Genomic DNA, 17,064 nt, shown 5'->3' with positions numbered 1-17,064 from the left:
GATGGTGGCAACGGACAGTTCGGCAGACGGAGGTGTTTGCTGGGTACGTTAAATGAGAGGCAGTGGTTCAGATATGCTGGTTCGGTGTCGTGGAGGGCTTTGTAGGCGTATGTGAGGAGCTTGAACATGACTCTTTTGTTGGCTGGGAGCCAGTGGAGTTCTCGCTGGTGTTTGGAGATGTGACTGCAGCGGGGGATGCTGAGGACCAATCTAGCGGTGGCGTTCTAAACATTCTGCAGTTTCCTGAGGAGTTTCTGAGTGACACCTGCGTTGAATGTGTTGTCGTAGTCGAGTCTGCTGCTGATGAGTGTGTGCGTTTTCTGGCCCAAGTGATATCATGTGAAGGTCTTTCGAAGCAGGTGAGGAGTGTTGAAGCATTATGAGGAGACGGAATTGGTCTGGCGGTTCATCGTGAGCGAGGAGTCCAGTATGATGCCATGGTTTTGTATGTAGTCCTTGGGTGTGGAGAAGTTCCTAATGTGGCGGACCGCCAGGGGTTTCCCCAAGCGGTGGAGTTGGGTTCCAGGATAAGGATTTTGGTCTTGTCTGAGTTGAGCTTGAGGCAGCTGTCTCTCATCCAGGTAGAGAAGGCCTTCACCCTGTCATGGAAGTTCTTTCTGGCGATTGTGGACTCGCCATACAGCATGGGGGAGTGTGCAGGGTGATATTAGAGGGTGTAGTGGGTTATAGGAGAGAGGAAAGACCAGTGAAGAGAAATTAGAGAAAGATAAAGTGACAGAGGAAAATATTGAGATTGAGAGAGATAGAAAGCGGTGGCCGTAGGGTGGGGCTGTAAGAGTCAGTAAGGTGTATATGTGTTTGGGAGTATTTGCTGGTGTGTGGGGTGTGTAAGAGAGCTACAAATGGGCAATGGTGAGGATTGATCTAAAAAAGAGTGTTACCTCTTGTAAGCTTAAAAGTAAGTGTAAACTTTACTTAAGTCATATCTGAGCTGGTAGAAGAAGGGGCAACGCAACCCTATTCTTTCCTTTTGATCAAACATTATTATGTGTACATTGAGCAAAGAAGCATTGGCAAAGCCAGTCACCCTGGGATTAATGTACTAAAACATGTAAATACAGGTGTACACAAGTGTGCATTTGTGTTCGTATTGACAGCGAGGCGCCGATAAACTAAAAGGGAGGCAGAAGTGATATTATCTCACATGCATTATACTTATTGCATCCCATTGGATTCGAAAGGATACACTAAAACAGACAACTGCATTAGGTGAGAGCTATTGGTTGAAAGGGAAGACCCAAATCCTACTGTATGTATATAGGCCTATTTAGATAGTCGCACTATCAACCCTTGACTAAAATGGAGTGTGATGAATAGTCAACATCTTGGATGAAAAGGGAACACAGAATATAATGCCCAAGTTTGAATTATGTTCATGTTAGCAGTGAGGAGCCAACAAAGTAAGAGGGAGGCAGAAGTGACATTGTCTTGCATGCATTACACTCTATGCATCCATTTGGAGGCGAAAGGATACACCAAAACAGCCAATGGCATCAGGTGAGAGCCAATAGTTGAAAGGGACAGACCCAAAGCCCACTGTATGTATATTGGAAATAATAGGTCTGTTAGGTAGATAATTTTAACGCCATTCTTGATAATATGCCCCTTAGACCTAAAAATGGAGTACGATGAGTAGTCAACGTTACAGGTGAAAAGGAAACACTTAATATACTGCCATTATGTTTTTACATTTTGCATTAAGTATTCTAACCACATTGTTAATTTCAAGTTTGAATATATGAAACGTATACAGCACACACATGCGGGTAATTTGAAATCATTTTAATAACTAAAGTGTAGGAAAAGAACAAAAAGCTAAAACAGATCATCAGAAACACTCCAATGTTTATTGATCCCGTTGGCAAATCCACAGTGATCACATTTACAAAGAGGGGAGGGAAGAAATTAGATTCTTTTTGCGTCACTCATCAGATTGTTTGTAGGAAAACACCATCTATGCTAAATCTCAAGAAATATGCAAAATTGCTTACTCTGCGCAGTGTAGAAATCACTGCAATTAACCTGTTTATTTAGCTGTGGGTCCTTCACAGGAAATGTACATTAACAAACACTAATGGTTAAGTGCGGGCCTCCATTTTAAATCGATTTTGTTTTATCAATGTGTGATTCAGTGTAATAGCTGAGATATCCTAGGTAAAGCACTTTGGTGCCAATTTTAGATCTGGTATATATTATATAAAACCGTTAATAAATAAATAACATAAATGAAAAGTTCCTTCCAGAAGTGGTTGGAAGAGAGGTCGGTACGACAGGATCATGCTCTGAGTCGCACCAGGAGACCCAGACAAGCATCAAATGTGAAATTGGCAGAAACAAGTCTTTCTGCCTTAAACTGACAAGCGGTCAACTTACAAGAGAAAAGACAGGGTGCACTCTTTAAGTCACACATTTTACAGTGGGAGGCACTAAATCACAGGCAGTACACAGTGTAAGTCATTACATGGCAAGTACATTTTGCTACACTTGCATCAGTAACCGCTACATTGCATGAGTAATTATTATAAAGGGGTCATTGCCCCTCCAGTCTGCCATACATCTGGCCTGGTGCAGAGTTCTTTGAAATCACCCAGTACTGTTGCTGTCTGGCCCTTTTAATCTGTGAATAAACTGTGCTTAGCACATGGCCTGCTGGGCATGTCTCTAAAAAATGTCCCGAGGTGTGTGTGCTCCGTCCACCAGGCATGGGCGCCTGCTGTTTTCATTTTGCTCTGAATGCTACATAAGTATTGGTGCAGGTACTATCAGCACCACTTCCTCTAGAGCCCACTTGGTTCGTGCTTTGCTTGCCCTGCAGACCGTGGTTGCAGGAACTGACTTGCTCATGAGCTGCTTCAATTATGTTACTGATGATGTCATCTTTGCCTTTTTGTGGGATGTGAAGAGCTGAGCATTGTGGGTAATGAACTTGCAGAGCTACCTCAACTCTGTCATGAAAAGAAATGTTGGGTTTGTGTGGTATACACATTATAACGACAGCTGATGTTTTTGGTATCCTCTTGCAGCATAACCTCGACATAACATAAACCCTAAAGAAGGTTTCCTCAGTAAATGTTAAAGCTAATTTAACCCTATACCCTGTTCTCCTGCCCTGATTGCATTGATGATGGCGTTTGGTTTTGAGCTGTGAGACCAAGGCACAGGGACTGGCCTTGATCCATGCCCTATACCTTAGAGCAGAGCCCTGTGTCCATGGTGGTTGATTATCTGCTTCTTAATTGTCATGTTTTTTTATTGTTTTCTTTGTAAAACATTCACATTTTCAGTTGATACCTAGTGTTTCAATCACCTAAACTCTAATGACAATGTCTTTGACAGCCGACGCTGGCGTCGCTGGAACCGATTTAATCGAAGAAGGTGCAGAGCTGCGGTGAAGTCGGTGTCTTTTTATTGGCTGGTTATCGTATTAGTCTTCCTGAACACACTAACCATATCATCTGAACATTACAACCAGCCCAACTGGTTGACACAAATCCAAGGTAAAACTGAAGAATGAATTGATTTAACCTACAGGAAATTTTGTCATTTGACTTTTTGGCGATATATCATATTGATTATTTCCAGTGCTTAGTATGTAAAAGAGGAAGGAGCTGATTATGACTTTGGTGGTGCGGAAGCAGGGCCGCACACCACCGCCCGCTCCTGCTCCGCCAAAGACGACCGCCGGCCACCAGCCAGATTAGGGGGCATATGTATCAAGCCCTGTTCCCATTTGCGAACGGGAAATGGCCTTTTGGGATGTATCATCCCAAAAGGGGATCGCACATTAGAGAATCTCAAAAATTGTGATTTTCTATTTTGCGATTGCATTTAAGGAATCGCAAATTATGATTCCTTAAATGCAATGTAGGAAACACAGAAAAATTGCGATTTGGCATTAAGGAATCGCAAATTACCACCAACTTCAAGTTGGTGGTAATTTGCGATTTCTTTGAAAAATGCACTTTTTTGCATTTTTCAAAGTGCCATGTGGTGCACATACATGCCCTTAGGGCATGTATGTGCGCCACATATGTACACATACACATTTCAGGGGTGCAACAGGGTGTCCTTTTGAAACCCTGGCACCCTTGAAATTGCATTCTCAATTTGCGATTCTCTAATTGCGAATCGCAAATTGAGAATGTCTTCCCATTCATTCCTATGGGCCTAATAGCCCATAAGATTGAACGGGAAGGTATTCCGTAATTGCGATTCACAATTTGCAAATCGCAATTAGGGAATGCCAAGGAATCACAAAATATTGGCGAATTTTTCATTACATCCCCTTTTGCGATTCTCAAATACCAATTCTCTACTGTACTTTGGCGTTCACATTGCGGTGCAATTGTGTCCCAAAAAGGCACCACAAGGTGAATGCCAAAGCAAATTCCTGTACGGCCTTTAGTGGTTAGTCCATGCTGTGCAGGAACTGGGCGGCCATGTACACAGCATGTGCCCCCCTGCATCCATTCCAGTGTACAGGGGCACCTTTGTTCCCCGCGCTACTGGCAGTTGTGCAAATCCCAAAATGGGCTGACTGCCGTACTTGTAATATGGCGGTCAGACCACTGGTACGGTGGTCCCCGGCTGCCACTGCACCTCCACTATGGGTTATGCGGTCCGATTTATCGCCAAACTTGTAATCAAGTCCTGAGTGCCATAACCAAAAGTATTTCCCTGAAGGACCATGGCCGGCACTATCAAAGGTCAGAGTGCCGAATATCAAGGATGTGTGGTCTTGATTCCACCTCATGCCGCTTTAATCCACTGCCCTAGACTTCCTAGTCCTTTATCTTACTCTGTCATGGTCTTTTTCATCATTGCCTTACTTCATTGTTAGTTTTCAGTTTTTCTAGTCCTCCTTCTTTCCCCCTTTTGACTTTGCTCTCTCTTGTTCTGGGTCAAAGTGTGATAGGTAAAAATAAATGCCTGTCCCCATTAGATTTTGTGCTGGTAGGCCCCACCTGCAACAACAGGCTCAAATTAAGCAATGCCAGTCACAAAACAACATACTACTACAATATGATATATAAAACACTAATTATAATGTTGGTTTCCACTAAAATAATGCAGTGAATTACAAAGGATATTGGCACTTTTTATTACTGTTTAAAATGTATTGTAACCTAGTAGTCCGGAACCATAATTGTCTGTACATCTAGTAGAATATACTGTATTACAGCTCTCTGACTTGAGTAAGAATATGATCAAAGGTGCCTTAGAAAATGCATGGATGAAAGAAAATAGTGCCTCATTTAGGGTTTTGCAGAGAGTCTGCCAAACCACTATCGTGGAGGAATAAATTCCTTAAATAACCCTCTAAGGTATTTATACATGCCAGCCATAGTGTCAGGGGTTTTTCCAAGGGCACAGTGAGAGTCTCTAACGAGGAAAAATAAGTGGCTACAGATCACCATGTCACGGCAGCATTGTGAATCTGCCATCACAAAAGTTGTTACTAGAAATTAACTTCTAAAGCAAGAATTCACTTTCGTGTGAAAAGTTTTATTGTTTGCAAGCAAGGATCATGTCAACAAAATGCCCTGGTGGGCTTTATCAACATAACAGATTTGTGAGTATAATACAGTATCGAATCCCTCTATACTGTTCTCAGTGCTACTTTCCTTATATTTTCCTATGGGTTAACATTCCTTAAATTTCAACACATAACCTCCCACCCACACACCATCCTCCAAACTTATGGGAAGTCCTCCCTTCCTACGTGGCTTCAACCAGTTAGGGACTTACTTTCCCCCCTCTTTAAATGTACAGTAAGCCATGATTAGCCATTTACTTATCCCTCAGACTAAAAAGCTGCAGAGCTTTTATTCATTATGGGAAGTCTCTCAGCTGGGCTAATGATGTCAGATGTTCGATCAGTGGGCTCCAGAGCTTAACAGAGGCATTGCTTGTATTCTGAATATTGTGTGTACTTTTTTGAGAGTCTGAGTCTGCCAAAGGGTATTTGTCCACTGCCGTTTGGTGCTGCCTTTGTTTTCCATTGCACAGTGATTAGTCGATTGGCTGTTCTAAGCATTTGGTATATAAGACTTTTCTCAGTTTTTATCCCCTTGACACAACTCCACCCTCCTACAAGTGGTAAAATTGGATCCGGTTTTACTGTTGCACCTAAAAACCCTGTCTCTTGTGGTCAAGCACTTCATTCCAGTATGTTTGTACTAGATCAAACTGCCACCTAATATGAGTCGTGAGTCCCACCCTCTTTCTAGGCCTGCAGCATAAACTGGTAAAGATTGGTTGGATCTCTTTAAATATTTGGGGGGGTAAGCTATCAGCCTATTCGTTGCTTATGCTCTGATACTTTGATTCTCTGTGCTTTAATCCTCAGAATCATTTGGATTTCTTCCTCCACCTATAAGTCCTCCTTCCAGTGGGAATTGCCTTTCCCTGTTCCTTTCACCACTAAACTGATGGCCCTATCTACCCTTCATTCATTCACTTTTCTCGATGGAGTGGAAATTTAATACCTGCCCCTTCATTATTTAATGCGTTTCTGTATACTTTTCCAGCAGGCTGAGGTGTTGCGCATTCACTTCCCTTTGGTGAATATCCATTAACCAGGGAGGGACTGAGAACTCTCCACTGACTGCCATTGCTGAAGCGGGTGTCCTTCAAAGCCCTTTGCTTGGTTCACAAGGCTCTCAATCTGCTGAGGTCGATCTATCTGAGGAATGTCTTTAATTGGTATGTTCGAGTAGACCTCCAAGATCGGCTGGTCGTAACAATGTGAGAATCCCTAGGTGTAGGAAAGTTAGGTGGGGGGGGCGAGAGTGGAAAGGTGCAGCCGCCAGGCTGTGGAACTCCCTCCAGGAGAATATTTGGAGTTTAAAAATGGTACCTGATCTTCCGTATGCAGGTTAAAACGTGGTTATTCCTAAAATAGACCTCAATCAGATCAGCATGGTTGGTTAGATTTTCTCTGTTAAGGACCCCCTCACTCAGTTCTTATCTCTATTAGCGCTTTGATGCTTCTTAGTTTAACGCACCATACAAATTCTTTACAATTACAATGAACTGTTTCTGTGATTGGTCCCTGACTAGTCACAGTCCATACAATTAATACAACTAATACGCAGGCGGGGAAGATCCGGAAAATGGCAAGGGTATTATGTCTATCCTAGCTACAAGGTTCCTCCATCCCCTTTTAGTACTTAGCAGGCTTTGTTCATAGTAGTTGGCTGATATTTCCAAAGTGTCTCACCTAATTTTTAACTGATAGTCTAGGAGAGGGCCCTCGGTCAGAAGACAAGTACACCCTCTGCTATAATCTTAATATCTTTTACTTGATGGAATCCCAGTGCATTCTCTTGCATGATTGTATTTATATGCCTCTAAACAATGGTGTTACTTATGTGTCTCCCCACCTTCTATCCCTATAATGATCACCAAGTGTAATGGACCAGTAATGGAACTGACTTACCCATCGTCCCTGAACAGTCATAATGTTCAGAGCTGACATGACATCAGAAAATATTGTTCCAAACATATTTTGAGACACACATATCCTGCCAAAAATAATGCTATGTCAAAAATGGCGTGGTGCGAAATATAGAAAGTAAGAATATAGTTTTTTAAAAGTTTTCTGTATCATTTTCTAACATCTAGTTTTACCCTGCATTTTTTATTACATTGTTCGGTCTTATTAGTTTTTGTATTATAAGATGTTATTATGTTAATGTTAAGTATGTCTAATCATTTTAAGAGTTTTTTATTTGCTATTATATTTTAAGTTTATTTTATTGTATGTAAGTGTCTTTTGATGGGTGATTGGGTTTTAGGGGAATGTGGAAATTCATTACATAACCATTTTGTTGTTGATTATTAATGTTTTATATGCTTTCATTTATTAATTAATTATTCAATGAGGTAGTTTCTTTGTCATTTAATAGACATTTAAAAAAATATGATAGTAGAATTTTAATTAGATTTTGTTAATTATTTAATTATTTGTAATAATTTGGGTATTAATTATACTCTAAGATTTTTTGAACAATAGTTACTTTGATATTGTTTTCATTTTTTTCAAATGATGTGTTTTATTATTTTTTACCGGTTATTAATGTATTTAAGATTGTAGGATTTTTAGGGTACTGGGGTGGTAAGTATTTAAAATATATTTATTTATTCATTGACATAAGTTTTAATATAATTTTATGTATAATTTTATATCATTATTTTAATAATTTAATTTTTAATAAATTATACCAATTATATAATGTTGATACTTTGGATGGAATGGTGCACCAGGGAAATGTTCATATATTTCTTTCAATAAGTATCAAGACGAGGTATCTTTGTAGGACCCAAATCAATCCTTTTATTTCTCTCTTGAAGCATATAAATACAGAAAAAAACGACCAGCCAACGCGTTTCGTTCGGAAAAATTAATTTTCTGAACTTCTTCAGGACTGTAGACAACATATAAAAGACACATATAAATACAAATAAACCATCCACATACCAAATAAAACACATTACAGAAAAAAGAAATACGGATGAGGAGATAAGAAAATACACATGTAATATAGAAAGCACCGGACTAACACAAACAAACTGTACAATGTAATATTAAACTATTTACAAGCCAATAATTAAGACTTCAAGGACAAAAACATATATATACAACACAAATCTAAACATTTGACGTTAAATACTAAACACAGGACAAGATCACTAATCAAAAGAATTAATTTTCTGAACTTCTTCAGGACTGTAGACAACATATAAAAGACACATATAAATACAAATAAACCATCCACATACCAAATAAAACACATTACAGAAAAAAGAAATACGGATGAGGAGATAAGAAAATACACATGTAATATAGAAAGCACCGGACTAACACAAACAAACTGTACAATGTAATATTAAACTATTTACAAGCCAATAATTAAGACTTCAAGGACAAAAACATATATATACAACACAAATCTAAACATTTGACGTTAAATACTAAACACAGGACAAGATCACTAATCAAAAAAAAAAGAAAGCAATGCAAAGTAGCCAAGGACAATACAATACATAATACACGTCTCATCTTTCATGTGGTTACCCTCAGGTACTAAAGTTTGGTACCTCCCCACTTGAACAATATGTTATGATTGTATTGTGACTAATTAGGGAATAGAGCTTACTTAAAGCATACATAGTGCCTAAGGAACATATCTTAATACATTTAAACATGTTGCATTTATAGCAGAAACCAAATTTTCAATTCACTGTAAATGGCCGGATATTGGTCACTATCCATTTGCAAAAAATTCCTCCCATTTCGGAAATTCAAACATACCTCTTAAATATCTTGGTATCAATAGTATAGCGTTACTTTAGTGAAACTCCAAAATATCAGTAGTCCATGGGGAACGTACTCCCATCAAATCTGCCTATTGATAATATATATAAAAATAGGTATAATGCACAATATAAAAAAAAAAAACATCAAAAGAATCTTAAAACGAATGGGGAAGGGCGATAAGTGATAGAGGTCAGCTAAAACGGTCATCGGGTGCACAATAATTTGAAAATGCTCTGTCATGATTTAAAACTGAGTAGGAAATGGCTAGTTCCACATAAAAATATAAAAAATTCACAGTCTAGTTTGTTCAAATATAACAAGAAAACCTTTATTTAATTGCACCAATTGTTAAAGAGGTTATTCGCACCATTGCAATAATCCATGTGTGTAGCATATGCCGGAAATCCATAATCGTTAATAGCTAAATGTGTATATCAATTTACACATATAATTCAGCCAAAACGCAAAAACTATATATGCCAGTAATACCCAGCGTTTATAAACAATGACCCGCTGTACATTCCAAAATGCAGGAAAGAGAATAAAAAGGGAAAGGTAGAAAAGTGATATGTGTAATCAGGACCAAATGTTAGCTTAAAATGGACTTCCTGTGTATACATTTAAATACACCATAGACACTCTCATAAAGGTCCTTAACAAGAAAATAAACTTATTCCTAGTTAAACATGCTAAAATACGAAGACATAACAAGATATGGCTCAATTCGTTCATTGAGTCCAAGTCCTAATGTTGACAGAAAATCAACAGTTCAAAATGATCGAAACACAAACAAGTTAGTACAGCTTTAAAGGTCCGCATGCAAGTTGTTTGTACCTTAAAGCTTAAAACTGACACCATCCAAGCAATACGGAAGCCTCAAGACAACTCACCAACAATAATATGATCGTCCTCTATAGGAATTCTGACTGTGTTAGAACACGTGGCAGTCACGCCTCTTATTCATAAAGACCACCCCCAATCACCACCAAGATGCTAAATAAGTTTCTCCTCTGTGTTTACAAAAGTTAATGCAAAACCTGAAAATAAAGGGCAGACATGTTGGAATTGACTGCTGCACTCATTTTTTGCACTGTTCGGGCAATTTGAATAGTGGGCAGGATTCGGCTGGCTCCTGGCTGTCCTCCGCACATACCCACCGTGACTCATGACGGTCGGGGGCCTTCATGAGCATGCAAGGGGTTAAGAAAAGGGGCCTGGGCCATAGCATAATCAATATCGCTGCCATAGCATAAAAGCAAGAATAAAATGCCTGGTACAGTTGATAAGGATTAACAGTGTACGGTCAAACAAAATCGTTTGACACATCCTCCTCCCAAATAAACCACTAGGGAAAGAAAAAAGATGATTTATATAAAAAGAGAGGAAGGGCTCAAGGGATGACCATTATCAACCAAAAACTCGAAGCCTGAGTGGCAGATATCCATACTCACTCATCAGAAATTAAAACTGAGCATGCCCAAAAACTGTGAGGATCAGAATTGGCCCAACCCTATCTTTCAAACCGATTAGAATCCGGGACCCCTGCATGCATAAGAACAAATAACAGCTACCAATAATTAATCTGAGGCCCATGTTAGCAGTTATCAATATAATTGGATCAGTTTGACTAGATTTCAATATCATGACCCAGCAGAAACTATGTCAAAGTACATGACTTGAAGTTTAAATTACTCATGTATGGCCCAATTACTCTTATCCAAATGTGCCCAGTCTTTCTTAGCAACATCGTCCCTTGCAGCCTAACAGGCCACAGCAATGCATAGCCACTCAGTTAACCCAAGAAATAATGGAACTTGTCATCCTTATTATGACCATATGTTGTGGCCAGTAATCAACAGATCCATCTAGCTTCCATTTGCCTAAGTGCCAATTCCCAATCTCCCCATGTGTGTTGACAACAACATGACCTATTCCCAAAACACTAAAAGTGGGATCATTGGCGTGCATTACTGTGTACTGATCGGTCATGGGATATCTAGGATCCATATTGATCAGCGCCGTGAGGTGTTCCTGAATGTATGTTTTAAGAGTACATGTAGTGCTACTAACGTTTGGAACGCACAGCGGGTTGTTTGTAAATGCTGGGTGTTACTGGCATTTATAATTTTTGTGGTTTTGCTGAATTATATGTGCAAATTGATATACACATTTAGCTATTAACGATTATTGATTTCTGGTAAATGTTACACACTTGGATTATCGCAATGGTGCGAATACCATCTTTAACAATTGGTGCAATTAAATAAAGGTTTACTTGTTATATTTGAACAACCTAGGCTGTGAATTGTTTATATTTCTATTTAGAACTAGCCATTTCCTACTCAGTTTTAAATCATGACGGGGCACTTTCAAATTGTTTGCTCACCCGATGTAAATGTAAATGTAAATGTATTGCGACTTATATAGCGCACGTATCACCCGAAGGCATCAAGGCGCTTGCCTTGGGAACCCGTCCTGGCTTTTTCCCTGTGAGATAACCCCTACTGGGCATCCCCAAGGTGAAAGCCAGGCATCCCGCAGCGGGTGGGCCGCCGTAGTGGAGATTAAGCAAGCTATTGCCCAGAGTTGCAGCGTGGGACCCCATGATTAGAGCAGGCACCGAGTCAAGAATTATCGAGTCCGTGGACATTTTGGGCTCAGGACCCTGCCGCGTAGGGAATTGAACCCTGGTCCCGGGCCAGACCTCTGCATCAGGGTCTGCCGCTCTAATCAATGAGCCACACTCCTCCACGATTACCGTTTTAGCTGTTCACCTGAGCTGGTGGCTCCAGGCATGGGCTGTTGCACCAAGGCGGAAGAACAATGATCGTGGATACACAAAGAAGCATGAGAAAGTATGTGACCCACGATGGGCTCACTTCGAAGGTGTCCTCCATGACTATAATTTAGACAGCTACTAGTTTAATGGCACTAATCACATGACTTGGACGCCGTGCAATCTTTCTGACAATGCATTACCTGCTGAATGTATGTAATGTTACTGGATTGACCTTTGTAAACATCAACAATGAGAAGTTGGTAATTAACAAATCTGAATGCTCATCTGGATGGTAATAGGTTTAACAACATTGCAAATATACATCTGACAATAATACTGGAATGTTAAGTTGTTACCATGTTTATAGTGTTTAGAGTTCTTTAACTCGGCAATAAACATAGAGCCTCATTGAGAGATAATGGGGTGTCTGCCAAAAACTGATGGATTTCTCACCTCGTTTAGAGCATTATGTTTCCAGCAGCAGAGCCATGGAAGGTTCTGTTGTCAGAAACACTCTGATTCATGTGCGACCACTGGTTGATAATGCGCTGGGAGACCCATTTCATTTCAAGTGGGCCTTCCGAAATCTCGCCCGCAAACATATTTTTATGTAAAGGCCCGCAATGTCTAGCAGGTTTTAAGATGGGTCAATGCATACCTGAACAACGCATGCCTGTACCACGTGGTCCATACCATGACTGTGTCTGTACCATGCATGCCTTCGCCACGCATGCCTTTACTACACAATTTTGTGGTAAGGATATGATGGGTAAGGGAACAAGCATGCTAAAGATGATACCCCTGCCCTGTAAACTGTCCCTTTCCCCCTGCCCTGAGCCCTAAAAATGATACCCACATCCTAAACACTGCCCCTGCCCCCCCCTTAGCCCTAGAAACTGTACCCTACATCCTGAAACTACACAGACCCAGCCCCCTACCCTGAGGTCTAAAACTGCCCCTTGCCCTGTAAACTGTCCCTTTTCCCCCTGCCATGCCCTGAGCCATAAAAGTGAGCCCCACACCCCAAAGAAACTACCAGACTACAGCCCCCTTGCCCTGAGCCCTAAAATTGGTCCCCTACATCGCTGAAGGACCACGACCCAGCCTCCCCCCACCCTACCCTAAAATCTACCCCGGCCCCAGCCCCACTGCCCTGAATTCTAAAAACTGTCTCCTACACCTGCTCACTACCCCGACCCCAGCCCCTCCGGCTTTGAGCCCTAAAAACTGTACCCTACACTTGCTAACTACCCCAACCACTTCCTGAGTCCTAAAACCTAAACCCACTCCCAGAAATTAATCCTCACCAAGACACGGCCCCAGCCCCTCTTATTTCACTGCGTCCTTGCTCGATTCCCGATTGACCTTCCTCTTCCTGTCTTCCTCTTCCGCCCATCCACTCAACAACTATACTGCGCATTGCTCTAACCACACATATGTGCTGTTAAGGCATATGCGTGGTTAAGGCAAGCATAGTATGGCTTGCGGGGAAACGACACGCGTGGCTGAGCCTGCGTTGTTAAGGCAGTTTCCCTGCCTAGCATGGCAGTCATGGTTAGAAAAATGCCCCACCCTAAAACTACCATGCTGTTAGAGAATTTTATTTTATTTTCCAGAAACAAAAACGCTGCTTTGTGGGGTTGCCTTTAGAAAACAAGCATTGGTAAATGCATTAGGTTGCTCCTTTGTGATAAATAATAGCTGGTTTTGGTGGGCATAGCCAGGCAGCTGACCGTAATGGCCATGCGGCACTGAAGCTCTGCCAGGCTAACCCGGAATCCTAACTCATCCGCTCACCCACTTGCTTAAAAAATTGCGGCCCAGCAGCCCCATGCTATGCACTGGCCTGTGGTGGCATACGGAGCGTCCAGACAGCCTCCCAGCGACAGAATTGACAAAGATTGAGGATTGAAGTGATTGTCGTGCACTGCCACCATTATGCCGACACGGCCTGCCCTGGATCGATGGCCTTGTGGACCTCCCCTGTGAGTCTGCGACTGCACCTCCGGCAGTGGGACGCCCGCTGTACTTTCTGATCCCATAGGTGAGTTGGTCATGATAACTGTGCCCTGCCCTCTCGGTGCCCTTTACCTTGCTCTCCGACACTGCTCCTTAGACCTGCCTAGCCCCGGAGGCCCAGCGGGGACAGGGGCCGTGGGTGAACCTGGGGGCCAGCCATACAGCTGGGCCGGACAGCTCCAGTGAGGAGGGCCATCGGTGTCCTACCCTCATGCAGCTGCGCTGAATGTGGTGACAGCGCGGCAGCCATAACAGCATTGGTGCTCTTCTGTGGGGGATGAGACGCCTGATCTCCCGCTGAGGTGAGGCTTATATAATTTCATTGAGTCTCACCCGCAATTGGTGCCTCGTGAGTGCCGGAGTGTCAGAATTTGGTGATCCAGTAGCTTGGCGCATCTCACGGTGTGCTGCGTAGTGTTACAGCAGGACGGTGGCATGGCTTCCTAGCGCCATTCCCATGATATGAGGCCTGGCTGGGTTGAGACTGAAGCGGCACTTGTGAACACGTGGAAGCCCAGTGATCACTGTTTTGACCATTCTTCTGGGAAACATACGAAAGCGAGTGATGGCCCATCAATCCATCGCACCGCTACCTGAGGGATAGGTCGGAGAGACCCGAAGCAAAGGCTGTTGCATTTCCCCAAACCTGTTGAGCAGTCCAGGAATCTGGATAGTGACATGGCGGAGGGTGGAATGGAGTTGGCTGTCCTTAGTGACGTTCCTGCTGGATCTGGTGCACTTCTGCAGGAACTGCGAGCTGGGTTCAAAGCATTGGACAGCCACTATGATGACCTTGAAAAAAGGTTGGACACAATGAGGGCCACATTAGATGTCCACGATAGGCGCCTGGACAACGCTGAGGGCAGGGTTTCGGACTTTGAGGACGGGGCGGCCCAGTCAACTAAGCACCTAGACAAAATGGAAAGAATCCTTAAGGAAATAGCCATAAACAACAAAGCTTTGAAGGTGCGTAGTAGGCGCAACAATATACAAATTCTTGGGGTGCCAGAGTCCACAAATACCGTTCGTATGGATGTGATTTTAGAGACCCCTCTTTCGGGCCTTTATTGGCAGGGAGGCCTTCAACACCTTTTTGATAGAACGTGCCCACCGCTCCTTGGGTCGGAGACCTAACCCAGGCTGTCCACCGAGACCCATTATAGCCTGCCTACTAAATTTCCGGAACAAGGACACTGCTTTGAGGCTGGCTAGAGAACTTGGCACCTTATCGTGGCAGTGCTCCACTCTGTTTCTATATCCTGATTTCACTGCCATGGTGCAGGATGCTAGGGGGAAATACTCTGGGGTCAAAGCTCCGCAATTTGAGCCTTAGATATGGCATGATCTACCCAGCTCGGGACCGTGTGGACATAGAGGGTCGATCTCGCATTTCTGACTCGCCACAAGCGGTACAAGAATTCTGCAAAGCCTATAAAAGAAGTGACGGATGCAGAATCACCGATAAATCGGGGTGCTACCCACCACACAGTGGATCAGCGGCCAGTGTGGAACTTCTCTCCAATGAGTAGTCCATCTAAGGTTTGAAATATTGTGGATGAGGTTCAATAATTACAGTATGCAGAGGTGCTAGTGTCACCTTTAGGAATATTGCACCTTTTGGATTTTGGCGTGGCATTGCCACACCCCCACTGTATAACACGTTTTAATTGTTATTGAGTTGAGGGTGTATCTTACCTTGTAGTTTTTTGTCCAATCGTGTAGATTACATGAGGCACTTTTCAGAGTTTTCAATAAGGGATTTCCCTGCAAAGGTATTTGCAGGGATGGGTGGAGGGGGGTTTCTGAGACAGTTAATTCACTGCTACTCATTGTGTAATAAGATACTTCTATGCTTACAGTCTGCAGATTATGTTGCTAGGTATGATGGCGGAGAGGTTGTGTACTATTTCAGATGTTAATTTCTTCACTTGGAATGTTAGGGGCTTCAACAACACCAGGAAGGGACAGCATGTGTTAAATTATTTACAAAGGCTCAAAGCTGATATTGCTTTTTTCCAAGAAACCCACCTATCCCCTGCCTCTCCTACCTCCTTGCTTCCAGCTGGGTGGTTCACCGTTATTTTGCGAACTATAGTACATATTCTAGAGGTACTGCTATATTAATACATAAGCGCTTGCCCTTACATAAAGTGCACAATGATATTTATTTATTTTATTTATTTGCGTGTTTATACCGCGCTAGGATCACCTCCCGAAGGAGTATCTCCGCGCCTTTGGCAGCCAAAAAAGCAACTAGCAGACCCTAACCATAAGCATAGATCAATTTTGAAAAAGGAATGTCTTTAATTGCTTCCTAAAAGGAAGGTGGTCCTTGCACTGTCTCAGAAACAGTGGGAGGCTGTTCCACAAGGTTGGACCAGCAACCGTAAGAGATCTTCCCCCTTGTCTTACTTTTCTAAATTTTGGAATCTGTAACAATGCCTGCTCACTAGATCTCAAAGAGCGTGTCGGTGTGTACCAGGAGAATTTATTAATCAAATATGCTGGACCATTTCCCTGTAGACACTTATGCATTGTACAGCAGATCTTAAACTTCACCCTCTGTTTGATGGATAACCAATGTAACTTCTCCAGAAGGGGTTTAGAGGGGGTGCGAGAGGGCTGGTTCAGGACCAGACGGGCAGCAGTATTCTGGACCACCTGGAGTCTAGAGATTACCGCTTCATTTGTTGACAGCAGCAGCCCGTTGCAGTAGTCCAAGCGACTCAATACTAGGGCCTGCACCAAAGTTCTCCTAGTAGAGTCTGGTAGTAAAGGAAAAACCTTTCGTAGCATCCCGATGATATGGAAGCAAGAGCCCACCACTTGATTGCTATGATGTTTTAATGAAAGCTCCTGGTCAAGTCGGACGCCAAGGTTTTTCACTACCTGCTTGGGCTCTGGAGCCGGGCCAAGATCTTGA

The 17,064-nt window shown here is 42.4% G+C and overlaps 1 protein-coding gene across 2 annotated transcripts in view; it reads left to right on the top strand.

The window, feature by feature from the left end:
• CACNA1D (calcium voltage-gated channel subunit alpha1 D) overlaps positions 1-17,064 on the top strand; it is a 1,282,477-nt gene that overhangs the window by 666,670 nt on the left and 598,743 nt on the right. For both annotated transcript variants that reach the window (XM_086939145.1, XM_086939146.1), the window contains exon 12: positions 3,358-3,518. In XM_086939145.1, coding sequence (XP_086795271.1) covers positions 3,358-3,518 — 161 coding nt within the window. The remainder of the gene's footprint in view (positions 1-3,357; positions 3,519-17,064) is intronic.

The sequence above is a fragment of the Lissotriton vulgaris genome, chromosome 9, assembly GCF_964263255.1.
Source record: "Lissotriton vulgaris chromosome 9, aLisVul1.2, whole genome shotgun sequence".
NCBI classification, from domain to species: domain Eukaryota; kingdom Metazoa; phylum Chordata; class Amphibia; order Caudata; family Salamandridae; genus Lissotriton; species Lissotriton vulgaris.
Note: the sequence above shows the minus strand (reverse complement) of the source record. Positions and strands in the feature narration are given on the sequence as shown.